The sequence below is a fragment of the Mastigoproctus giganteus genome, chromosome 10 (genome assembly GCF_048544385.1).
Source record: "Mastigoproctus giganteus isolate SK-2022 chromosome 10, ASM4854438v1, whole genome shotgun sequence".
Classification (NCBI taxonomy): domain Eukaryota; kingdom Metazoa; phylum Arthropoda; class Arachnida; order Uropygi; family Thelyphonidae; genus Mastigoproctus; species Mastigoproctus giganteus.
In genome coordinates this window covers 181,734,084-181,761,595 of record NC_143584.1, presented here as the reverse complement: position 1 = coordinate 181,761,595, position 27,512 = coordinate 181,734,084, and the positions used below count along the sequence as shown (strand labels likewise).

The following is a 27,512-nucleotide window of genomic DNA, read 5'->3' as shown; positions in this document are numbered from 1 at the left end:
AGAAGAAGGGTTCGTTTTGATAGTCCCCACTCACTTCTTGAGATCCGTATAATTGCGGCGGAGAACTTTTTGGTCTTGGAACTCAGATGCTGTAGATGGGGGAAGAAAGACAGGCGGTTGTCTATTACTACTCCCAGGACTTTTGTCTGTTCTACGAAGGTTAGCTGGGTTCCGTTGATTTTGAGCCAGGTGGGTAAAGTACCACCCTAGCAACCCAAAGGTTGCGGGTTCGAATCCCGCCTCGGGCTTTGGGAGGTGCATTATGGCCACAGAAGCCAATGCGCCAACAACTAACAAAAAAAAAAAAAAAAAGAAGAAGTCTAGAGAATACTATGGTAGTGTTCTTAATAAACTGTCTACTGAGTGTATGTAGCACATAATATTTTTGTAGGTTTATATATGTAAACTCGACCAATTCGAAAAAATCCTTAATTAGTGTGCGTACGTAGAATGTTAACTTTATTTTAATCTTAAAATTACAACGATGACTTATATTTGTAAATTTAATCATTTTGAGTAAAATGATATCAAACTGCCTGGCTTTTATTTCCCTCCATTAATGCTTAGATAAATTCAGTTTATTCAGACTGTTCTGTAATGAATAAACGTCCTGTTACTGTAAACTTCTTTTACAGAGCATGTCAAGATTTTTAAGCGATTAGATGCAAACAAGAAAATCCATCACCCCTTCCACCCACTACATAAAAGATCCCATTAACCGTGTACTGTATTCAATTTGTAGCTCCTGAGCTACAAATAAGCGGTTACTTCCTTGATAATACGACCCTGTTCTTTGAAAGTGTCGTTAAAGTAAATTGTGATCCTGCATTTACCGTATTTTCAGTGTATACGACTCACTTAAAACATTCTAAAGTTATACTGCGTTATACACATCGAAGATTCAAAAACAAGAAAATGTGTAGTTCCTTACTTTTAGAATATATTCTAATATTTACTTTACTAAAATACAAGACCAAAACCAGACCGGGAAAAAATAAATCAGTCAAAAACACGAAAATCTACATGAAAGCAGCGACACGTCCACGCACAAATAACGTTTTTTTTTTTTTTTTTTTTTTTTTGAAAAATACTAAGCTAAGTGAAACATGTTTTCCTATATACTTGCATAATATAAACCGAGATTATTTTTTTTTCTACAAGGATTTAAATTAACATATATATGCAATTTTTTTAAAATGCGCTTAAACATCATGATATAATGAATTTACTAATAAAACATAAAACAAGAAGATGCACTGTTTTAATTAAAACAAATAAATTATAAACCGTAAACAAGTATCTTTTATAAAGAGGGCACTGTATACGATATTTTTTAATTAACCTGAAAATCTCCTTTTCTTCGGTAGTACATCTTATATATGGGGAAATACGGTAAGAAATTTCCTTCTAATCCAAGAAAAAAAAAAAAAAAAAAAAAAATTGAACTGTTTACAATCCAGTGAAAACTCAACACGCTAAATAAAGAGGAAATTTTTTTTTTTTTTTCCCTTTGCCACCAATTTTGAAATCTTAAAGGCTGGGTACCACCCATCGGTTAAGTTCCTAATAATGTAAATAGACAAGTAACGGACGATGCATCATGCCCATAGCGTATCCGGAAAGTTTGAAATTCTCCGCCAACTTAATGGACAACGAATCGAGTTAAAAAAAAAAAAAAAAAAACGGTTCACAGATTACTACAGTAATAATTTTGCCTTCCAAATGCACACACATGTAATCATTTCACCTGTTCTGTCTGCGCTTTGAAAACCGTTGCAAGCGTGGACTAATTAGTCGCCCCGTATAATAAACGGACACCGGTGATCGTTCTAGATAACTGCACGCGGATAAGATAAATGTTCTCGCCACTCGGTGAAATCCTGTTTCGTTATGATACACACTGCACAGTATAAATCAGTGTTGCGTGTCGCTGGAATGTGCCTTATCTTTATTGGAAAGGGGAAAATAGAAAACATGGAGAATGCTTGGCACTTAAACCTTGAAATATAACAAAGTATACAATTTTTGTACGGCATAACTACTTTCTCTCTTGTCTTTTAGAAGAATCCTTGCGCCGTGATGTAAAAGGTACACCGATGTAATAGGCGGAATTAATTAAATATTAAGGGGAATCTCACGTTGCGATGCAAAGTTTGAAATACTGCATTTAACAAAGTGCTGTATAACCCACGTTAGTTGGTCTCATGCGAGGGGTACATGGTTTTTTCTCCCCAAAACTCGGGTTTCGTCCAGTTAACAGCAAATCGAGCACAGAATACACGCAATTTATAGATATATTATGGCGCAATATGGCCAATGCGCCTAAAACCCTACAACAACAGATGGAAGCATATTTATTTGTTTATTATGTATAAGTGACAATGAATGAAATAGGAAAAGGAACTAGGAAAGTAAGCTAATGCAGTCCAAGGCAGCCAATGCTAAACTTGAATAATGCACGGAGAATAAAATAAAGAAATAATAATGATAAGGGAGGGAAAGAGGAGAGAAAAAAGGAAGGACAAGTAAAAGAAAAGAAAAAAATGGAAGAAAGGAGATAAAAAGGGGATGGGGGAAGAAAGGATAGGTAAAAAAATTGTACAGTACATATAAAACATAGATGTAATTAAGAAAGGATATTGCTGTACAAATCATAACCCCACCGTCTTCAACAGGTGTTAACCGCCGGAATTGCAAAAAAATAATAAAATTCTGAAGTAAAATTAATACTATCAAAATACAAGACAGATATATTCTATCTGCGACTTTTTTTGGGTCGTGGTGATCCATCATGACACCACTGCATGGGTTGATTTTTGGTCTCAGAATCACACACGTACAATGTGTTTCATCAACTGTCACTATTCGTTGAATAACATTGCTTGCACTACTTGAAAAACGGCCCAAAAGTGCCTTCGCACAGTCCCTTCTTTTCCTCCTGTCATCAGCTGTCAAGAGTTTGGGAACCCACTTGGCAGACAGTTTTCTCATACACAATTCTTCATGCACGATGTAATGCACCCGCTCCAAACTGATGCCTAGGGTGTCTGCTACACGTTGCAGACCCATCATCCTGTTTGCAAGGATCAGGTCGTGGACACTATCGACAATTTCCACAGTGACTAAGGTCCTGCGTCTTCCTGGTCTTTCCTCATCTTCTGTGCTTGTTCTCCCCCTCCTGAAATCCGCCACCCACGATTTCACTGTGCTGTATGAAGGGCACTCCTTGGCCATTGTTTGTTTCAATTCGTCATAAATTTCTTTGGCTCCCATTTTCTTGGAGAAGAGGTACTTGATGACGGCTCTTTTCTCAACTTTAGAAAAACTCACACTTTGAGTCGCCATGGTCACTTCAGACCTGTAAAAAAAAATTACTACTATCAGGAAATGAATGAAATTTTGCACATATTATGAGACATTGGGTAACAACATACTAAAAGGATTTTCATCTATTCAAATTTTTTCCTCGTCAGGCCGGAAACATCAAAACTCCTTCGTATATACAAGTTATTTCCTTACCTTTTTTCTGCCCTTAGTTTGGTTTCTCTTCATTTTTATTTTGGTTTTCTATTGATTTTAATCTAAAATTTATACTTATAATTTTACATCAGAAATAAGACACTATTTTGTTGCTATCTCTTGCAATTGCAGTGGTTGACACTTGAAGAAGACGCCGGGGTATGAATTGTACAGCAAAGTCCTTTCTTAATTAAATTTATATGTTTTATAAGTATTATATAATTTTTTTACCTGCCCTTTCTTCTATCTTCTCCTTTCCCTATTTATCTCCTTTCCTTTCACTTGTCCTTCCCTTTTTTCTCTCCCTTATTATTTCTTTATTTTTCTCCAGTTAGGTTATCATTTTGTCAACCGCGTATACTGACAGGGTACAATTTTAATGTTGCGCAAGATTACCACATCATCATCATCAAGAGGTGTTCGTATTAGAGTTTCCAGATGTCTGGTTTTTAACCTGACCGTCCAGTATTTGAGCTTACTGTCCAATACACAAACTGAGCCAATACCGAACATGTAAATGATGTATTTGCTCAGTGTGTTTGCACAAATTCTGTAACCCTTGTTGGTGTTTTAAGTAGAATTGTAATCTTTATTATTCTCACATAGCTCAAATAATAAAAAGATTCAGCTGTTTAAATGAAATTTCAATTTCTATAGACAGATTAATATAACACTTCTGACTTGAACCTGTACGGAATAAGCTTTTTCTTTATTATAACATCAAAAAATTATAACAGCTGCAACGAAACTTGGAGTTGCAGATATTTGCAACCGATAATTGTCCGATTTTTCTGATGAGATCATCTGGAAACCCTAGTTCGTTTAAGAAGTACAGTAAATGCACTAATTCTTTTTAAAATTTAACTTTCAGAAATACCATCAGTACTTTCAAAGGTTAAAATTTCCTCCCAAATATGGAACCTTTGAGCTCAATAGTCAACTTTAAAAGATGCAACAAAAAGGATTCATGAGCCATCTTACCAGCAGGGGTCCTGTTTTATTATAGAGAATATTTCATCCAGCTCTGCTAATAATTCAAACTATCTTCTAGAAAGTAAGAGAAACATTCATAGTTTCAAACTGTTTCACACGATAACCTAAGAAAAATTCTGCCCTACTATTACTGAAGCAACTTTCCTTCTATATTCCTAAAGCATCTACCAAGCAAAAACTAATATTTTCACACACACACACACACACACACACACACACGACAAAACTGGACCTTGCCAAAAATAACTTCGAATATACAAAACGTTTATGCCTTGACATCTTATTGGACGTTAATACGTTCCTTGCACACATTCATGTACCTACCACCTTATGATCTCCTTACTATGGAAATTTATATACACTGCCCTACTATTAATATCTGGACATTTCTTTTCTGCGCATCTGCCATATTGTCCATTCATTCCTCCAACAGTGCACAGCAACAAGCATAATACCCAGTGTTTCAGCTACAACTTGCGGTACACGTTATTGTTGCGTTTTAGGTGTATCAGCGACTTGGACTGGTGCCCACTGATTGATGGCCACAGGACAAGATGCATTTATGGCTTCATGGGGTTCGCGCCACACTTTCATCCTACCATTCGCATAAAAAAAGTGTAAAATCAAGACTCCTCAGACCATATGATCCTCAGTCCAGTCTTTCGTACAGGACAAGACCACTAAATCCCACAATCTTCAACTCCCGCCGCATAGTTCAGTTGTAAAAGGGATCTTTCTTTGCCTAAATTGAAATTTTCAGTCATTTGCTGCATACTGGGCCTATTCTGACCCACAATTCACTTTATAAATTCCTGCGGTCTCGTTCTTGGATTACCGATTTTCTGCCGCATTTCTTCCTTTTAGAGCTGCATTCTTCTTTCGTCTTCCTCTCATTGCATACTTTTCAGACTGTTGCTTTCGACACACCAGGGATTTCCTTTGCATTCTCAATTGTGGCTCCTGCTAAACGTGCCCCAACAAGGTACTTGTGATCATACCATGTGACAACTTACATTTGCATAACGTTAAGCTTATTTATCCGTTATCAATTTCAAAAGGTTTCTAATTTTTTTCGCCACTGAGTGTATATATCAAATAAAACAGCGACAGAACCTCACAACTTTATAAAATAAAACGGTTTCATTAGAAGTAAAAAAAAGAGAAAAATCAAATTTAAAATTTGAGGCAAAATTTCTTAAATTTTGCTTCAGGTTTTAAATTTATCTCTGAAGGAAGACCAATTTGGCAATATACAAGTATCCAACAATCTGCTTCTATGTAGAACAGTACTATGTAGTATATAACTGTATACTTTGTATATAAATAGCATGCTGCTATTTATATACATAACACGGGTGACTGACTTGGTAATGCATCACATACCTGTCGTTCTCATCGACGAGTTGGGTGCTGGGTTCCCACCTGTGCCCTAACAGACAAATTTCTCGGGTATTTTCTAGTTTAATCGCCCAACTCAAATGGGAAAGCGAACAACTTCGATTTATCTCCCACAGACGTAAAATCCAATCAATGTTTGTATGCACGCAATGTATTCAGACAGTTACACATATAGGGTAGGCAAGGGCATCTAAGGAAATAACACGCAGTAAAGCTTCAGTCACCATCAGAAGACCCCCAGGAAGCTGGAAGTTATTGCGAAAAGAAGAACAGAACCTTGATTCTGACGTCAAATGTTAAGAAACATCGGCTTAGTACACGAAGATGCATCTTTACGGAGTCTGCGCATGCCATCAGAAAATATTTATTGTCACACACCTGTTTCTAAGCTGCTTGACGTAAATATAAAACCGGATATTCATTAATTTAATTTTTTTATTATAATAAAGTAGTTATTAATATAAGATATCGAGGAGGATTGTTCTGAGATGATTTTGCAGATCTTTGAAGAAATACGTGTGTGTCTTCGATGCTTGTTAAGCGAGCATCTGTTCTCACGAGTCGATTTATCTTCCAGATAAATAGGTCATAACCTTTCTGTTTCTCAGCACGCAAAATGACTTCCTCTTATGATCATTAATTGTATATATTTACATTAAGTGTCAGGTGATGGGCTGAGAGCTAGAAATGCAGAACGACGCATAAATAAGAACGACATTTGGGCTTCTTACACAAGGGCGAGCTAATTGTTCTTTGGCTTTTGAAGGTTACTGAATCAAAACCTTGACCTTGTATATTGGGCTTAATTGCACAACGGACCGGATTGCATAATTCCTGGCATAAGTTGGACAGAATAACTCGACAAATAAACGACTGCATAAGCCACATACGTAATTAGCTTTAACTTTCAGACTTGAGTCATCTATGTTGCCATATTTTCCATAGGTAAACAGATAAAAAAATATATATAATGTTGTTTAAAGATATGAAGTTTAAACTGATTATACGAGGTGTGGCAATAAAGTTGCCGGATTTCAATTAAAAGAACACGAAGTGAAGGAGCTCAAAAATATTTTTATTAAAAGCAATCACCACCTGATTGAATGCACTTATTACGCCATTCTAAAGGTTTCTGAAAAAAGTCAGTAAAAGGGTCCAAAGAGATGATGTTCAGTCCGGCGGTTACGTTTTCATTTATGTCCTCAACATCCTGAAATCTCTTTGCTATGAGGGAAGTTTTCACCTTGGGAAAGAGGAAGAAGTCTGCTGGTGCTAAATGCACCCACCGGTATTGCACTATCTCCGGTGGGTGCGGGATTTTTGCACAAGGCACTAAAGGTGATAGTAGACCCAGGCTCGGTTGCTTGTGCCTGGGGGCGGGGCAGCGGCTGCCTAGGTGTTGGCTGCTCCCTGGTGGCAAGGTGGACGTATACAAGCGATGAAAAGCTTTGCAGAGTTTCTGAACCAACACATACGTGCAAGGTGGAGATGGGCTAAGGCCTAGGAGCCACCCTTGATACAGGTAAAACACACACACGTGTTCATATATAATATAGTATTTTATATATGTATAATGAGAATGCTGATGTATATAAAATTGTATATATATCTTCTTTGTAAATTTTGTATATAATTTGTAAATAATTGTGTGTACAAATAAATGGAAAATGGAATGGAATGCTGGTGCTAAATCAGGAGAGCAGGGTGGATGATTGATCTGTAGAATTCCATGTTTCGTCAGAAATGTCTTCACAGCAAGTGCAGAATGGGTGCAGCTGGCTTTCTCTCGAATTTGTGGACTCACCCGGGAAATGCGCTTCAATAGTCTTTGAAGCACCTGTCCGTAGAACGCATCATACAAATTCCGTATGAATCACACCGTCTGTCTAAAAACATGATCAACATGCATCATCCTGATCCTGGGCTTCTGTAAACGAAACTGAGTCGAACTAAAACACACGGGTGTTTTAGTACGACTCAGACGAATCTCTGGGTCGGAACTAAAACACACAACACTCACAAAAAAACGCCCAACCAATGGCAATATAGTCAAGAAAATTAGGACTGTCTTGATAATTATGGATGAAGTCTTCGTATGATGACACTCTTCATTGCTTCTGCTCATCCGTGAGGCTGCACGGCACAATTTTTGAAGATACCATTTTCACTAAATCTTCAAGCAGAATTTGACAAAACGTCGCCTTATTTATATCCAACTCATCGGCCATTATTCTGAGGGCAAAACGATGATCTCTTGTCACAATTTTCTGAACTTTTACTACTCTGTCCTTATTTCGAGAGGTTGACGTACGTCCACTTCTTGGGTAATCGCGAACATCCTCACGTCCCTCTTTGAACCGCTAATACCATTCAAGCACACTGCCACCACTTAACGTTTCACATCATAGACAGTTTTTAACATTTCATACGTTTCTATTGCAGACTTTCCCAGTTCAAAACAAAATTTGATATTCGTTTGTTGCTTCATTGCAAAATCGTGATACGGAACGTTAACGCTACTAACCAAACTGGTTGTTACTCGCAGCCTGTCAACCTACTGGATAATGTCTATACCACCATCTGTTGTAAGGAGTTTGAACTGCAACATACCACTTCCGTTTATTTTCAAACTCGGATACAGCATCAGTTCGGGAACTTTATCGCCACACTTCGTATCAGTTATATGCAGTAATACTCTTCAACCATCGTTTCGCTGATTGCGACCCTTATCACTCTCGACTGGAGAAGTTTGGATTCGAATTCCGTTATTAAAAAGGAATTTCGGTGATTTCTCCTAACTAGGGAGAGAGGATTCGATTCAGTCCAGGAACTGGACCGTTATAATTCAAAAATTAATTAACTGATTAATTTTTGAATTATAACGGTTATTTTTCCGATACGCTGTACCCAATTTTGGCAGTAATCAAGTTTTAATACTTATGTCACTACTAAACTGAATAATAAATCGGTTTTTAATAAGTTACTACTGTTGTACTGTGTTTATAGCCTTGTTTTAAATGGATGGAAATTAGTCATATGATTCGTTCTATTAGGTGCGTTCGCATATACACGAAGCGCCTATTACCTTCACCATGTGTTCCGTTCGTCCGCATGTAATAACTCGATTCGCAGTGAACAAATTTTCGTGAAATTTTATATTTCGCTCTTTTAGAAAGATTTATCGAGCCAGCCCAATTTTTTTTTTTAAATCGGACAAATAGAAATGGGGTAATTAGTTTCTATTCCTTTTTATACATATATGTACTGTCTTCCATGACAGTAAAGTGGTTTTGCCACTTGTCACTCTGGAACGAGTGTGAATTCGAGTCCCATCACTGACTGGAGGAATTTGTAAAGGCTTCTGCGATCGGGATTGTAGTTGGCCGATCACAGGCGGAGGGAGCACAGTTTTCCATGTGAATTATTCATAGTTTTTCATCCCGCACAACAGCTAAACACACCCTTAGAAGTCATGTACCACAGTTGGAAGGTGATATTACTTCCAATGAATATCTTTTTGTCGTATCAGACCAACTTCACTTTGCAATGCTTTATTTTTACACGGATTGCGATGGATTCTTTCAAGACGACAATGCAACTATCCACCGTGCAAAATTGTATCTGAATGGTTCGAGGAATATTCCCAAGATTTACAACATCTATCTTGGCTGCCTAATTCGCCAGATTTGAATCCAATTCAGAATGTCTAAGATACCCTCGCAGTGCTCAACCAACCAGAATACAGTAAATGACAAATACAGTATCTGATGGAAGAATGGTCAAATCTGGAGCTAGACTCCTTCAGACAGCTAGCGGAATCGTACGAGTCGTAATTTGGACAAATTGGCACTCCTAACTAGGTACTGAATAAAGGCTTCTAATTTTTTGGTCAGTGAGTATAGATGAAAATTTGATTATTAAAATTCAGTAGTATGTTTATTTCTTGTCCAACTTAACTCAAATGAATAATTCGTTTTATTTGTGGGAGGGAGATGCCCGAATTCATTTATTATTTTAGGGGATCGCGGTATTGCAAAGTTTGAGAAGCCTCTGCACTATGGCAATTTTATGGGAACAGCCCTTCCACCTTCCGACACGAACTGTGTTCAATTTCACAAAGGTAGATTCGTGAGCGCGTAGTTTGAAAAAAGTAATAACAGAACACTGCAGTGGCCAGCGCAAAGCACCAACAAATACCCAATTGAACATCGGAATAAATTAGAATGCAGACTTAGGGCAGGGACAAGATGACCCTCATCGTAATGGTGTTCTTTAAAGAAGAATAGCACGATACCACTAACTTTCTATCAGACAATAGAAAGTCTTCACGACGCCCTTTAACAGTTACACAGCTAAAAGGTGGGTCACCACTATTAATTTCTTTGAATAAATAACCGTTTGGTCATAACCAGAAGTGTACCATGACTTTTAATACGATTGTGCATACTTACGCTCAGATTAATCTTGAGTATGGATCTCCTCTACCTGGACTTCTTACCACTGCCGAAATGATGTTTAAAAGGGTTAGACAATATCTATGGCTCGTAATTTGGTAGAGCCAGATTTTATTGTATTAGTGAGACTGTTTTAGAATCCAGTACATCACACCAAGCTAAATTTAGTGTTTTCAGAATCATTATTTGAAATATTTGACTGGATTACTTCTGAAGGAGCCTGTTTTCGGTTCTTTAACAAAATATACGAATATTTTGTCAAAAACCCGAAAATTTATAAAAGCGGCCCTGAGTCTTCCGTACCAGGCGATAAAGTTTTCTTTCTGGGTTTATGGTTTCATATCTCCAACTACAGTACGTACTGCAAATATGGTGGAAGAGTTATTCAGCTTTTTTTTTTTTTTTTTTCAGGAATAATTATTTTTATTCTGAAATGTACTTAAACCAACAACTACGTGTGCTCAGTTCACACATGCCATATTTACTCCTCCTGACCTTAATTATGTTAGCATTCGTGCCGAAATAATTAAGGCCACGAGGTTGAAACTTTGCATGGACTGAATTCTATTGGATTTACCAGGACAAAATTCGCGTAAATGCGTATTTCCATTTCCTAAGACCACTGTCTATTACGATATAATATGATTTTAAGAATAGAACGAAGTGCGATGATTATTACGTAGACATTCACAGGAGAGCAATGTGTTCAATTAAGAGGGTAGTTTTAAAAAAATTATATTTTTTTATTTTATTTTTTATTATTATTAGAAGAACTCTTTATTGAACACAAAAGGCAAACGCCGTACACAATACCACACAGTAAAGGCTTTGATTTGGGTAGTTGTTGGCGCATCGGCTTCTGTGGCCATATTGCACCTCCCAAGGTTTTTTTTTTTTTCAGTACTTTGATCCAAGCCCGAGGCGGGAATCGAACCCGCGACCTTTGGGTTGCCGGGCAGGTACTTTACCCACTCGGCTAGCCCGGTCGGCTCACAGTAAAGGCTAATACAATGTAATAAACAAGGATGAGAGAGAGAGAGAAAATAAAACAAAACAACAATATATTACTAATTATACAAGTGTAGGATTTGGATAAAAAGATTACAAATTGGAGGGGAAAAAATTACAGTTCTGGAGTCATCCGAGCAGGCGCAGAAAGTTGGAACAATGTAATGGATCCATGGCAGTATTATTATAAGTCTGTAAGGCAGTATTAAAGAACTGATATTTGTTCTGGTGGTAGTCCAAATGGTTTGGATTCCACTTTCAAAAAATTCTTTATTTAGTTCTTGTTATTATTTATATAACGCATTAATCTAAGGCCACATTGCCCTGTGTGTCATGCCCACATAAGAGTATGTTTACGGATCGATTTGCATGTTATTCAGGCTGAAAAACTCGGCATAATTCACAAGAAACCCTACACCCTCCGCCTGAGATCGGTTAACCGCGGCCCAGACTGAAGAGGCCTTTAAGAATTCCTTCAAGACCCCGATGGGAATCAAATCCAAACTTCTCTAAACAAGTCACGAAACCAATACAATATCGAGTAGTCCTAGGCCCACAATTGTTCACGGCAGACGTTACTTCTGATCGCCAGAAAACTTGCCTAAAGTGTTTGTATTTTAAGCACCAATGCAACTAAGGTTATGATGCGTCAGTATAGTGTGTCTGTAAATTACGAGCTGACTACGACCAGGACGCACACAGAGAAAAGTTTCCGAGCATGCATCTAACAGATGCTCTTGCGGTTATGCCCAAGGAGTAAGCAGACGACCTGAAGGAGTTTGTTTATGCATGGGTAATGCATACACACATCATTTCTACTACCAAGGTAGTTTCAATTATATCTCATATTGTGAATACCTTCATAACGAGTTGCATGGTATTGCACTACCTCGAATAAGTAGCGCTTCACGTATGGAGAAGACTTGTTACTTATTCTCGGCGGATACCACCACCCAGACGGCACCGTTTCGAAGCTTTTTGGTTTCTCATCGGTAGGTGAGTAGATATCCTGACGTTGCAATAATGACAACCCAGTTATGAAGTATAACTCCACAATATGAGCGATGCCTGATGGTGTGCATGGTGTAATCTAAAATATATTTCTTGGCTAAATGCCTAATAGTACGAAGGAGTTGGTTTATGCATGGGTAATGAAACGGTGCCGTCTGGGTGGTGGTATCCGCCAAGAATAAGTAACATTAGTCTTCCCCATAGGTGAAGCGTTACTTATTCGAGGTAGTGCAATACCATGGCAACTCGTTGAGAAGGTATTCACAAATGAGATATAATCAAACGATGCATTAAAACTACCTTGGTAGTAGAAATGATGCGTGTGTATTACCCATGCATAAACAAACTCCTTCATACTCTTAGGCATTTAGCCAAGAAATATCTTTTTAGAAGTAGACGACCTGGTCATGCGACTATGTTGACCAACTATCATCGACACCTCTGACAACATTGGGCACAGGAGCAACGTTCCTGGACACCAGACGAGTAGCCTCGTCCGATGAATCAAGGTTCCAGCTCCATCATGCGATGGCTGGGTGCTCATTCGATGGCGAGCAGCTGCAACCACGTTGGACGAACAGAGGCCGGCAACAGTGGTATCAGATTTGGGGGATGTTTTCATGGACATCACTGGATCCCTCTCATCTCCATTAAACACACCCTCACTGCGAAATCCTACCTCAGCATTGTTTCGGACCATATTTTATCCTTAATGATGGCCGTATATCCTTGTAACAACAGTCCATGTGTCACTAGACAGTGGTGGCGAACCTTTTTAAGGGTGCGTGCCAAAATTGGCTAAATCTTAAAAAAAAAAAAAACTACCCTAGCGTGCCCCTCGAAAGGCGATATTCAAGACAGTTAATCACACAATTTCATCCCACTCCGACTTCAAACAAATCACTACATGAATACAGCTATTTTCTGAATGGTTATGACGTCACTACTTGCCTGGCAGAGAGAGCGGGCATGCGCAGGTCACAAGTAATGTTTCGAAGGTTGAAATGTTTTTAAGACGTTCTGAATTCCGCGTGGTCAAAAAAATTGTATGCGTGCCACTTTGGGCACGCGTGTCATAGGTTCGCCACCTGCACTAGACTATTGTTACAAGAAATTGTCCAGTGACACATGTCATAAGGCCCGCATTGTGTTTCAGCTTCATATCCACGCGTTTCGTGTACTGCCCTGGCTACCATTTTTCACCGGCATCAATCCCATCGAACATTTATGGGACGCGGTAGAAAGCAGCATTCGCCAGTGCCTTGATCCGTTGTTGAACTCCTGGATCCTTCTGTCTAGCTGGTCCAGGATACCAGAGCACACCTTTCGCGGTCTGGTGGAATCGACGCCATTCTGGATTTAAACGATTATCAAGGCAAAAGGTGGACCAACACGCACTATTAGATAGGTGGTCATAATGTTTTGGCTCATGTGTATATAAATAAGATAATAGCCGATATATATATATATATTGACTAGTATCTTATTTTGTATTTTTCATTTACATCTGTGAAAACTTTATCAGACTTATCAATTCTTACATACTTATATATATACACACATATACACAAGCAAATACAATTAATATTAAAAAAAAAAAAAAAAAAAAAAACATAAAATGATACCAAATACAAATTTACAACTGACAGTTACAGCATTCACTAACTCATTTAATTGTGTGTGAAGACACACTTATATTTAACTTTTAATTTTTTCTGGAATCCGTTTGACACCCGTAACTGTTCAATAGGTAGATTACGTAATTTTAAAACTAGATGCCACTCAACTACTTTTAAATTCATTCAAACCTAAGTACGTAAATTTCAAGGTACAGAAAACTCTTTCAATAATTTGAAACTAACGAAAACGTCTGTTATTAGTTGTTATTGCAATTTTATAAATTTTATTATGATATTCTATTTAACTTCCTTCATTTGTACTTGTTAAGGAATTAAAAACTACAGAATTATAAATTTTATATATTAAAAATACTGGGTACAAACAAACTGTAAAAGCGCACAGAAATTCAAATACTTACATGGAGACCTTCCTATTTCTTATATCGAGGTATTATCCTCCACCGCTACCTAAGTCAATCCTCGGTCAGATACTCTATCGAAAATGAGAGAAAAAATAAAATAAAATAATAGCTTGAGCTGGCCGCTTGTCTTCATTTCCCTATGACACTTATTTTCCTGAATAAATCCTGTCCCAGTTCGCAATTGGCCATCAGTCACACTTAATACCACTCTTCCACAAATTGTACGACGGAAGAACACATTTGCTTAACAAGCTAATATTTACTTATTTCCAGTAAGAGCAGTACATTTTTTATTTCTTTCTTTCTTATATACGCTAAGCTGAAATTATAAAAATTCCAATACCTGAATTTTGGAAAGGAAACAAAATAACACAATTTTATTTTTCTAATATGCTTCACTCAACAGTCCGAAAGTTCACACCGAATAACTGTTGCAGAGTTAAGCCTAAATTGTTGTTACTTTTGTAATGAGCTACATCTTCGTCGTCATCAGCTGATGGCAAGGTCGTCCTTCTTAGTAAGTCCCGGTCTTCCTTGGCTAAGTGGATATTAAGTAATTCAGCTACTATTAGCTGTCGCACACACGCCACACTCCATAATAGAATAAAACCACTTGAAAATACCGGCGAAGGCGCAGACGACATCTGACGCTTTCAAAGCAAGTCTACTCTCCAACTATTCAAACTACCGGAACTTGAATGCATTATAAATGAGAGAATATCTAAGTGTTACATACCTCGGTAACAAGGAAAAAATTATTCACTTATCGCAATTAAATGTTTCTCAGCTGAAGCCGAACTATTTTCGAAAATCCAACTATGACAGCGTTCTCCCAATGTCAACATAATTGACTTTACAGCTCTGCAGGTAATTTGGAACTGGAACGCCACCAATATTACAATGGAATCGAAAAAATTAAGCAGAAATAGTACTCGTCGCTTACAACGAGCAAGGTAGGAATTATTATAATTTAATTAAAGAAAATAAGTATTTACTAAAGAAAAAATAACAAATATTATTATCGTGTTTAATATGATATTTTAAAAATAATAATTAACAATGCTTCATATGAATTAGTTTAGAAACTTCCAGAATTTGTTAATGGTTGAATCATTTGGACTTTCGTTTGCATAACGATGCGCATATATTTCTTAGCATATGGCACGGAGTATAAAAAAAAAGTAGTTGCACAAATGTCACGCAATAGATTTTTAATTTTAAAAATAATATGCTTGAATTGGAGTATTTCATTACATAAAGTACAGAGGTATTGAACTATTGTTACGAGGTTTACAGAGGGGAGGGAGGTTTTGGTAAAGTCGGAAAAATAATAATACGTAATTTGTAAATGTCCCTAAATGTCCTAAAAATTGGCATTCAGTAGTACGATTAGGCCGGAAGATTAATATTAATACCCTGAATTAAAAGTCATACTTATGTACCAATATTAAAATAAGCCTAAATCTTGTGTCACAGAAGAACACCAGCTATGAACCATTTGCTAAGTAAGAAATGTTAGGATGGATTATGCCTAACAAAATATCAATTCAAGATAATTCATTTCCTTACATCACTGGATCTACAGTATCCCTAAGCAATTTTAGCCGCTATTTGAAGCGCACCCCATGTAGGTGTCGGCGGTAAAGGATTATAATAAGCAGTCGCTGCGGCGCCGCTTATAATAGTCGATATCTCTTCGAGCCGGCCCTATCTATGAAGCAAATCAGAATATAAAGGAATCCCTCGTGAACCGCGGGATACGTTCCTGAAAAGCATCACAGTTGGCAAAATTAAGGTCCCATAGGGGATTAAGTGAAAATAATAAATATATCTCCCATCCAATAATTCTTAACCGGGTCGAGTTCCATTTCTCATGTTAACGTGGAAGGCAAGGCACCTTTATGTGCATCTCAGAAAAGGAAGTGCATTTTGTCTGTAAACTAGTGCGTCCCCAAGCCAGTTTGTATGATATATGCCTGGACTAATTAAATCGGCTGTTGTATGAAAACGCCTTATACACCGATGAGCCAAAACATTATGACCAGCGAGTCGTTATGCAAATCGAAGCAACTGCAGGTGAACTACGGCGCGTGCGCGGTTGGGAAACGGTATAAAAAACACCTGATACTGAGCTCCGATACTCTTGTGTTACTCTTGTTCTTGGTGAGAAAGGCAGCGGACTTAAGTGAGTTTGATAAAGGCCAAATTGTAATGGCCAGACAACTGGGTCAGAGCATATCCGAAACGGCACGGCTGGTGGGATGCTCACGGCAGCCGTGGTTAGTATCTACCGAAAGTGGTCCGAAGAGGGGGACCCACGAATAACCCACGAACCGCCGACGAGGTGTTGGATGACCATGGCTCATCGATGCTTGAGGTGAGCGAAGGCTCTCCCACATTGTACGTGGCAACGGAAGGGCGACTGTGTCGCAACTCGCCGGTAATTGGAATTCTGGTGACGGGAGTAATGTGTCACAACACACAATACATCAAACCCTGATGAAAATGGGGCTGCATAGCCGCTGGCCGCTCCGAGTGCCCATGCTAACCACGGTTCACCGGCGACAGCGCCTACAATGGGCACGCGAGCATCGATACTGGACCTTGAATGATTGGAAGAAAGTCGTCTGGTCCGATGAATCACGTTACCTGTTGCACCATGTGGACGGCCGGATACGTGTGCATCGTTTACCTGGGGAAGTGATGGCGCCTGATGCACCATGGGACGAAAACAAGCTGGTGGCGGCGGTGTCATGCTTTGGGTGATGTTCTGCTGGGATACCCCGGGTCCAGTCATCCATGTGCCGGGAACTCTGACGTCTACCATCTAGACAGTGAAAACACTTTACACCTAAACATCATTGCTGACCAGGTATACCCTTTCATGGCAAGAGTCTTCACCTCTGGCGGTGCCGTCTTTCAGCAGGATAATGCGCCATGCCACACCGCCCGGATTGTTCGAGACTGGTTCGTGGAACATGAGGAAGACTTCCAGGTATTGCCCTGGCCTCCAAATTCCCCAGACATTAATCCCATCGAGCATCTGTGGTTTGTGTTGGAACAGCAACTCCGATCTGCGGCGTCTCAGCCACGGACCTTACAGGAGTTAAAGGATCTGCTGGTTACGTGTTGGTACCAGATACCACAAGACACATTTAGAAATCTTGTAGCGTCCATGTTTCCCTGGGTACCAGCTGTTTTAGCTGCACATGGAGGACCAACATCATATTAGGTAGGTAGTCATAATGTTTTGGCTCATCGGTGTAAGTTTCTACAGTTCCGACGAAAAGTACTATACTTCTTTTAACATTCTGAAACTGCTCTAAGTGGCATAACCACTACACTAGGTGTGTGTGTAATAGTGCCTATTTATTAGAAGTTACAAAACTGTAATTTAAAATTATATACTTAATATCTTATATACATTTCTTTCTCTTCCTCTGAGACTCAATTGTGTTTTACTATCTCTTTCTATCAAATTTCGTTGTCATGGTCATCTATATTCATATTTGTATTTTAATAATACAATCATATTTGTATTTTAATAATACAACATTTAAATTATTACCATGGTATGTCTAGTTTAGGTATTGCGTGTCTTTAAGCAACCTCTGTTCAAAATATTGGGACCTGCAACCATCTGTGCCTTCCTCTCAAGTAGATCCCGCCGTTGAAAATCACATGTGGATTAAAATTTTAGCAGCTAATGTCTCTCCAGGAGTGGGCAATAAAAGTTATTTATGTGGTCCTGTCTCAGATATTAAACGGATTTTTTCTGGTTTTTTTTTTTTTTTCTTTTTCAGTATGAACGATTCCGGAAAGTACTTTCCGTAGTGGTACTTTCTGTAGTGGCTGAGTTTGCCCAGAAACAGAAATAAAATTTTTACGACTAAGAAATGCTCTGGTAGCGAAGGGCGTGGACAAAGTGAGCGACAGCCTAGAGGCTCGCACAGGCAATCAATTATCCGGCGCTATCTATTTTCAGCCTACGTTAAGGATAATGAACGAATTCTCAAAATCTTCCGAGAATCGATAAATTTATATATAAGTCTTTATTGTACAGTTCACCGGTACACGCAGGTACCACGACCATACAATACCCTTCACGGCACCATGCCAGGTGTTAACAAACAGCAGAGATAATAAAGGAATTGTAAAGATTAAGCAAATTATATAATAAAAAAAAAAAAAAGTACTCATAGCAGATAACATTGACTTGAAAGGAAAACTAATACAAAATAACAAAAATAACAAATTGTGATAACAAAAGCTTTTCCTCAAGTCCAGTTTTCTGAGAGTCTCTTGCCCCGCCATAACGATCTGAGATCAGTTGGTAGTTCTGGAGACCACGTGCAGATCTAGGATGATCCGTCTATACTTTTTATCATCTATGATTTTAAATAAGTCAGCATCCAGGGATTTAGTTATCAATTGTCCAAATTTATGTATTCTTTAATTTCTGAGTTTCACAAATCGCGCATGAAGGATAAGACCGAGCTAAACAATCAGTAATTACACGTACTATGAGCGTTTTCAGAATTTTAGACTGTCATTTGCAAACAACGTTGAAACAGCGACTTTCATCATTTGTATTTATCCATAGGCCGCTCAAAAGAAAATTAAGAAGGCCAAAGGATTATGGAGAACATTACGAATTCCAGAGGATTATGGTGCTTCCAAACTCATTCGGAAATTATCTATTGTGGAAAACATATGATCAAAGACACCTGACTTTGCAACTTCAGTTAAATGATTGTGTGTAACTTTTCCTTCCAAAATATACTATATACAGTACGATATGTAATTAAGAAAACTTACACGTCAACTTTTGTATACAGTATTGCAAAGGTGTAGCCTTATGCACTTGCGCAGTACTAGGAAGAGTACAAGTGTAGCAAAATATACTATACACAGCGTGGTGTTTTTTGAAAGAGGAAGTAATTAATTTAATTTTTATTGTACTTTACAATATGTGCTGTTTATTTACTATATTTTTCCATCTACTGTTCTTTACCTTCCTCTCGAAAAAAGGACACACTTTTTTGTGCTACTACGTACAAATATAGAAGTTCCAGTATAGAAATGTAATATCTTGTTTGCTTTTTTATGACCAAAATTCGGTGGTCATAAAAAAACCCACACAAAGGTCATATTGCATGACCACTGAAATTCAGAAAATTCCAAGATCCACCAAGAATGGTCCCAAGGTTGTCGAATTCTTTTTTTCAGTTCCCTTTTGCCTTGCCCAATGAAAATGTCTCCACTTGAGCAGAACTATTTATCAGTTCGCCCACCATGGTTTTCAAACTTTTTTTAATAACGGCACCCCTAAGTAATTTATTTTATTTTGCAGCACCCCTACTGAATTTTCTGCCTGTTAGATCCGATTCTTTCTCTCTCTCTCTCTCTCTCTCTCTCTCTCTATATATATATATATATATATATATATATATATATATATCCTAGTATGTGAAAGTGAAATATAAATATTATAATAAATATAAATTGTAAAATTAAATTATTTTGTTTTATTTTGTTTTATTCCCATAACCAATTAATGTACCTATCTTGGTTATTGGTTTAACTGACAAGCCAATATATTATTTATATTATATTATTATACTACCACCTAATTCATTTACCTATATATATATATATATATATATATATATATATATATATGTATATGTATATAAAATATTAAAAAATATATATGTTATATGATATTTATTACAATAATACAATTATAAAAATTACATATCATAATACAAATTATATATATACAGTATATAATTTTATTCTTTATATAGAGGTATATAATGAGGTATATAATTTATAATGAAATAAACATATAAATTAAAAAAAATAATAATAAGTTTAAGTAACTTAAACCCAAATTACGTGGCACCCTTGGAATTCTGTTGCGGCACCCCGGTTGAAAACCACTGCTCTAAACGTTTGTTTGATTATAATAATAATTTTGCAATGAATGACTACATCGTGCGATCCGTAAAGCAGATATTTTTGTGCTTTATGGTATTTCTACCAGATCTTGGAATGAACATTTTTATATATCTTACATTTATTTTGTCTATCCTTACCGATACCTTTTTTTTTACCTTTATCCTTTACCGAGATTTCTACCTTTTATCTTTTGCCATTCGATTTCATTTTCGTGTTTGCAAGATGAAGTTTTAGCTGCTACCAAATATTAAAAACAGCTAATATCATCCTGGCTGCCTGTATGCATTGCAACAGGCAGCCAGGACGCCAGGGTGATATTGCAACTTTGAGTGGGTCTTGCATTTTCCCTCCCTCTTCAATGTTTTACGATGACCTACGTAATCAAAAAGATCAGGCAAGTTATGATTTTTAAAATTGAAGCTCTATGTCTTACCTCTCAGCATTACTTCTTGTACCAAATTTTTCTATGACTACTGAGTTAAAAAGAAATTATTATACTGTATAGGGTTACCCAAGACAACCTCATCCACCTATGTGTATTATATCCAAAAATTGGGCGTGTTCTTTGGTCGGTTTGCCTGTTTTTTTGTTTTTTTTTGTTGTTTTTTTTTGCTGGATAAAAAGCCAAATTTTGGAAGGGAAACCTTGCTGTCCTCACCTGAAACCAACTAACTCAGCCACGGAGTGAATAAAACGTCCATAAAAGTTCTTCGCATCACTGACGAATTCCGTCAATCACGCAGCCTTTTCAACCCTGTGTGAGGAGGATAGTGATTATAACCACTATGCTATCTCAAAAACTAAATACTGTACTGTACTGTATAAAAAAAATCATATTAGGTCACCCGAAAACTAATTTCTGCACATGTTTATTATGTTCGTAAATTGAATGTGTTCTCAGATTGAGCTGAGTGTTTTATTGGAAAAAAAAAAAAAAAAAAAAAACCTTACTGTCCACGCCTGAGACCGACAAACTCAACCACGTTTGTCGTTGAGTGAAAAAAAAAAAAAAAAAAAAAAAAAAATCAAGAAAATTTCTCGTATTTACGAGATTCCAACCGCGGCCTTTGCCGTTTGGTGTGGGCAGGACGGCCATTATAACCACTGTTCTGTCTGCGCCAACTGAACACTGTGAAAATGTGTTTGAGGTCTTTCACAAGAATGACAAATGAAAATATTTTATTGGCATTATTATTAACAGCCTTTGGAATCTAGACGGTACGCCGACAGCCAGTTGTTGCACGATCTTATTCCTTGGATATCCTTGTAATGGTTAATGGTCCTATAAATAAACTGACAACTGATGCGCAACGGTTGCAACTCACAGATGTGCAGTGTCATACAGACTTCATGCAAAGCATTGACGATATGATTATCTTTGTTCCTCCATTCTAGGTTCGCTTTTTTGTACTAAATAAACTAAGGTCAGATTATTTTGTTGAGAAACTCGAATTCCTGAGCGGAAACCTTTAAACTGTATCCTGATACCTAATAACTAGGCCACTGTGTGACAACAATCCCATAAAAATTCCTCCTCCCTTAATAGGATTCTAACCCAGGTCTTTTCCCAACGGTTTGGAAAGACAGCAATCAAAAACACTATGCTACCGCTAGGGATCTATTCAATGTTCAACGCCAAAAGCTCAACTGACTACCCGCTTAGTCTCACTATCAGGACTTGTATCCCTGATAGATTTCTGCTTGTTGAATTTCCAGATTCAGTATGAATTTAATTGTGTAGCCGTATTTATGCTAGAAATACATATATTTAAAGTTAACTATGCATATACATGTCACGATGTTATATAAATTTATAATTATTTGTTTTATTTTCTTTATCGTTGTGGATGGTTGAAAAATGAGAGGTTTCTTACTGCTGTATAAAGTGAAAAGCAGAACTGGGATAATGATTGATTAGTCCTTTGTAGAGAACATTACCGCCAGTGTTTCTCGGAATGATATCATCTACCACGAACTCCAGGCTCCACTGTGACGTCTGTTTCCCCTATACAAGCCCCATTTGTTAATTGGGCTTTGTTGATTCAATGCTGTTAACTCTGGCTGTTTAACATGATGAGCGAAATATATGCACGCGTTTCTTCCGCGTTCTTTCTCTTAGTTTTGCTCCGGCAAAGAGGCTTCAGAAGTTGTATCCTCGCTTTCTCGCTGTAGGTGTGTCAAATCTTCGCAGGAACAATAAATAGGAAATATTTTTTATAAAGAAACTGTGGAGTGTTTGATTTATTTCTGTTCGCTGGTAATGAAGCGTAGATGATTATTTTCATTTGGCATAATACAGTCAAATATGCAAAGGAAACAGAAGTTAGCTATTTAGATACTGTTTAGATCAAGTGGGCGAAAGATTTAAAACATTGTTTTTTTTTTTTTTTTTTTTTTCAAATAATGAAAAGAAATTCACTTACACCAAGGAAAAACAACTGTTAGTTAATACGAATTTCGTCAGTTTTTTATTTATTTATTTATTTTTTTTTTTGTCTGGTTTATCTCTTTTGCTGGATGAAAAACCCGGATTAATCACATTACAAAAAAAAAAAATAAATAAATAAATTAAGGAATTCGAATCAACGCCACCGCAAGGGCTATCAAAAGATCGACAAAAAAACAAGTTTAATGTAAATTTCTTTTTTTTTTTTTTTTTGCGAGGAGGTACATGGTATTGACATTTTTTGAATACCACTTTGTAACGAGTGCTTACCACAAGTGACATACATACCATGAGTAGGAAACTGCTCGACCTATCACAGTAACTACATTCGCATGTTCGTCCACACCGTCTTAAAAATATCAGTGTCCGATTTCCGTTTAAAGTAGAATAAGTTTTTTGTGCTTTTATTTTATTACTATTAATATTTCTTCTGCGAGTTATTCAGTCTCGGACGAGTGTTGCTTAGTTCCTATCTCCAGAGAATATCATTTTTCGCAAAAATAGGCAAACCGATCGTAGAAATACCAGTAATGTCAGATGGCCTTAGTTGCCTTGGCATTTTCCCTAGTGTGTAGCACAGTTGGTAGAATCGCCGTCCTCCCCACACCGGGTGGAAAAGACCTGAGCAATATGGCCTTGGTCGCTGATGTTCCTAAAACCCTACACAACAACAACAACAACAGCCTTGGCACTTATTCAACAAAACGACAACGCAACTCAAGGATTATCAAGAATATTGATAATTCTGACCCATAGAAAGATTATTCAATCCATTTTCAGTTTTCAGATCTTTTCTACAAACTGTCTGCATTTCGTAAAATAGTTATCGTACAAGTATCTGCATTACTGTACTAATATTCAAAATATCTTACAATATCAAGATATTTTACAAAATATCTTGATACTATTTTTCAATATGGTTCACGAGTTGCTTTTCGCTTCAAGAACAAATTACGCAATAACTTTCTACTTTTATTTTATTTATTTTTAAGTTTTGTACTGTGAATGTGCACAGAATGTGCCAGCATGAATACAAATGACACTAGGTGAATCAAGTCTATCTTCTTTCTCTAAAAAATAGTAATAAGCATTCAAGTGAAAAACGGAAGTAATACCATGAAAAATAATGTACCTTGGCTTCTTTATTATTTTCAGAACATTAGTGGAAAGTACGGTGCACCTAATCTTTTTTTTTTTTAACACTCAGTACAAAGATATTCGGTGGTAAACAACCTTAACTTAGTCTATCAGCTTCAGGACCATGACCCAAAGCAAACAAAAGAGATTTACTGATTATGCCTGCCATTTTAAGAAGAGTTTTACAAATAATTTAATTGTTGTATGTTCCACTCTAATGGAGCCTGCCACCAACAAGTTAAGGTTATTGTGATAAATACAGCAGATCCTTATCGAATAACTCTACTGAATCCTAAGTCCCACCTAAAGTTATCCAAGCGAGGAAGGGGAATACTCTATTCTATTAATTTACTTATCTTCCACAAGAGTTCAAGATATTATCTGTAGACAACGTTAGCAATAAGGAATGCTATTACTTTAGTAAAAGTGGCCAAAATCGGCCAAATGCATAAAAGAAAGAGTGAGTTCAGATTTTTATCACTGCAAAGTAGACAAAATGAGTTGTACTTTTTCTTTAAAATTAACAAGTTTTAGGATAAGGTCTGACACATCCAGGATTAAGAGACTTGAGTGAAGCTTATATTTTTCACTTTTAATTTAAATTAAAATTTAAATAACAAAATTAAATTATTTATTTATTTTTTTAAAATTTAATTATTTAAAATTTTAAATATAAATTTCATTCTTTGAAAATTTAAATATTTTTAAACAGAGCTTAAACTAATTTTTTTTTATTTTGTTTTTTTATTTTAATTTTTTAAATTTTGTTCGTTTTAATTAATTTATTTATTTTTTATTTATTTATTTTTTATTTATTTTTAAATTTTATAATTTTGTCTTAATGTTTCGAAATTTTTAAATTTTAAAACATTAAGACAAAATTAAATAACAAAAATTAAACAACACAATTTTTAAAATTTTATTTAATTTGGTTAATTTTATTTTTATTTTTTGCTGTTTACGTTTTTATTTTTTGTTATTTTTACTTTTTATTTTGTTATTTAAATACAAACTTTGTTTTGCTAATATTAGTGATTATAAATAAATTATAAATATAAAATCTTATTTTCCCAACACCTTTAGAAGGTGTTGGGAAATTTGTAAAATAATCTACATGGGCTTATGGGCTTCGCACACCCAGGGTCCTGAGCTGGATATCATCATTCTTCTTTTTCTTGGTGATTCCTTTCTACTTCTCTCTCTCTCTCTCTCTCTCTCTCTTTCTCAGAGTAACTCGGAAAAAATTTTTTTAGCTGGTGCAGCATAAGCCTCAGGCTTCCTTGCACTATATGGCTAATAATAATAATAAATATGAATTACAATATGTTTATATAGGTTCGTTTGCATTTATTTTGATTTAAATATCAGATTTAAATGATATACTCTATTTATGCTAATGTTTATGCACTAAGCCTAAATGCTGTTACAAAGAGCATAGAGTTTTGTGCGTAATTGCTAGTACTGTATGTACGTCTACGTTGTCATGGATAAATGCCCTTATAATGACAATAAAATATGAGAAGTGACGCCACATGTACAACATGTCGGCGAAATACTCAAGACAAACGAAAGCCAAGGTCAAAACAACGATTTGACTTTGAAATCTCTCCGACACGACAGATGAGCATGCAGCTGGAAACAAAATTTGACAGCAAAACATGCAACAATAATTCTTGCAAATAGTGAATATTATTATGATAATAAAGGGGGCGCTAATTTGCATTGCAAGTTCAGTGCATGTTAAATATTAAACCTGAAAATATCAATAAAATGTCTGCTTTTTATAAATAATATTCACAAACATACAAGAATGATTTTATATTAAATAAAAACCATCAAAAAAGCAAAAGCATCGAAAAATAAATGATTTCGTTAATTCTTTAAAAATTATTATCCAAAGATTCGCAGTCTCAGAATTTTTATGGTGTATTTATATGCACTGAAGACCGTTCCAGTTCTCAACCATGGAAGCGTAAGTAAGAAAAAATGTTAATATTCAGCTTGTATTTTTCTGGGTTATAAAATTAATATTAATTAATACATATAAAAGAGGATTGTTCCACAGAATGAAAAGAAAAATAATGAATAAAGTTAAAAGTGGGGAGTGATACTTGCTTACCTCTACTTCGATTCCTTTTACAAATGCTGTCAAATAGATTCCACGTTGTAGGAACTCTACAGATGAATGTACCGGTATGTATATTATCAGATTGGAAACGAAAGATTCACATATGGGCAGCTTGGTAACCTATTCCAACCTAGGTAATCTAGTCCAACAGAACCCGCTTTTTTTTTTTTTTTTTTCATTAAGTGGGACTTCCTACACTGTAAATTGCGGATTTTGTGTTTGTGGCTTAAATGTTCGGAAAATTTCAAAAGCGTAAAAATATAGTAATTTAAATGAAAAATTTCTGCGCTTTCCTATTTTGAAGTATCCTCTATTATTTATAGCGACCAACAGCTTTGGAGTATATTTGGCGCTAATTAACTGTATGCACTTGAAATTTGTACAATAATCTATAACACTTCGAACTCAATTGAAGTAATTACTCACTCTCTTAGAAGGTAAAATCTTCCATCTTAGATTCAAGCTGCTTCTATAACTAACTTGAATAGTGGCTTGCTATAGTCTGTGGGCGGTCACGATGCAAAATGATTATGTGAAGAAGACTTCTCATCCACTAGGTACTGAGTGTTTCAAATATTACCCGGAATTCATAATGTTCAGGTGAATATTTTTTGCGTTTTAGACCCAATGTTTCCCAAACTTTTAGAACCACATAAAGTAAACCTCGGTTGGGAACCAATTTATATAGGCTGTTATTTTACTGGTTCAAATTAGCTGTTGTAATTTCTATATCGGTTTCATTAATGCTTCAATTTTCCTTTAATTTTAATAGATTCTTTTAGAATCCAGTTAATTTTTGGATTTCGACTGCAATTTTTAGTACTGTATTCGTAATAGTAATGGCAAATGATGCAAGAAAGCAAACTTATACAGCATCAATAAAAAAAATAATAATAACTCCCACCTCATCTATCCATCTCTAATAATATGTCTACCTCTTAAATTTATTCCAACTACCCACTTCTAAAACCCCAGTTCTAACAATCAATTACTCTCTGAATGAAAGCAAATTTTGACGTCTGTTAGTGATGTTCACGATACGTTTAACTTTGTACGCATGAATTGCCCAATTAATCAACTCTATTTGCAAAGTGTACAATTAGTATTCGATATTTGCACAAAGCATGAAACCTCGATTACTGGTCTGCAAAAAAGAAAAAAAAATTCTCTCTGTTAAAATTCAGGGTGATTCTTGTAGATTGACGTCGCTGGATTCAAATATGGCAACCATATTGCTGTAACACCCACGAATTTTAAGGGAGTAGGGATTAAAGTCAAAAAGATTCTAGTAAAAATGGTTTCATATATTTTGAGAAAATGTTACATACATTACTAAATATTGAACAGTGGGTCTATTTACCTTATTCTATTTACAAAAATGTTTATCTGATAACAAAACTGAAATCTGAAAAT

General features: G+C 36.2%; 1 protein-coding gene across 2 annotated transcripts in view; it reads left to right on the top strand.

Annotated features, from left to right (window-relative positions):
- The window catches only part of LOC150079593 (uncharacterized), a 282,770-nt gene that overhangs the window by 7,999 nt on the left and 247,259 nt on the right, over window positions 1-27,512 (top strand). Inside the window, exon 1 of one of the 2 annotated variants that reach the window (XM_090382784.1) lies at window positions 15,075-15,377. The exons of the other annotated variant lie outside the window; for it this stretch is intronic. Within the exon in view, the coding sequence (XP_090238910.1) occupies window positions 15,325-15,377 (53 nt within the window). The 5' untranslated portion in view covers window positions 15,075-15,324. Of the gene's footprint in view, window positions 1-15,074; window positions 15,378-27,512 lie in introns of those variants that run through there. 2 annotated transcript variants of the gene reach the window in all.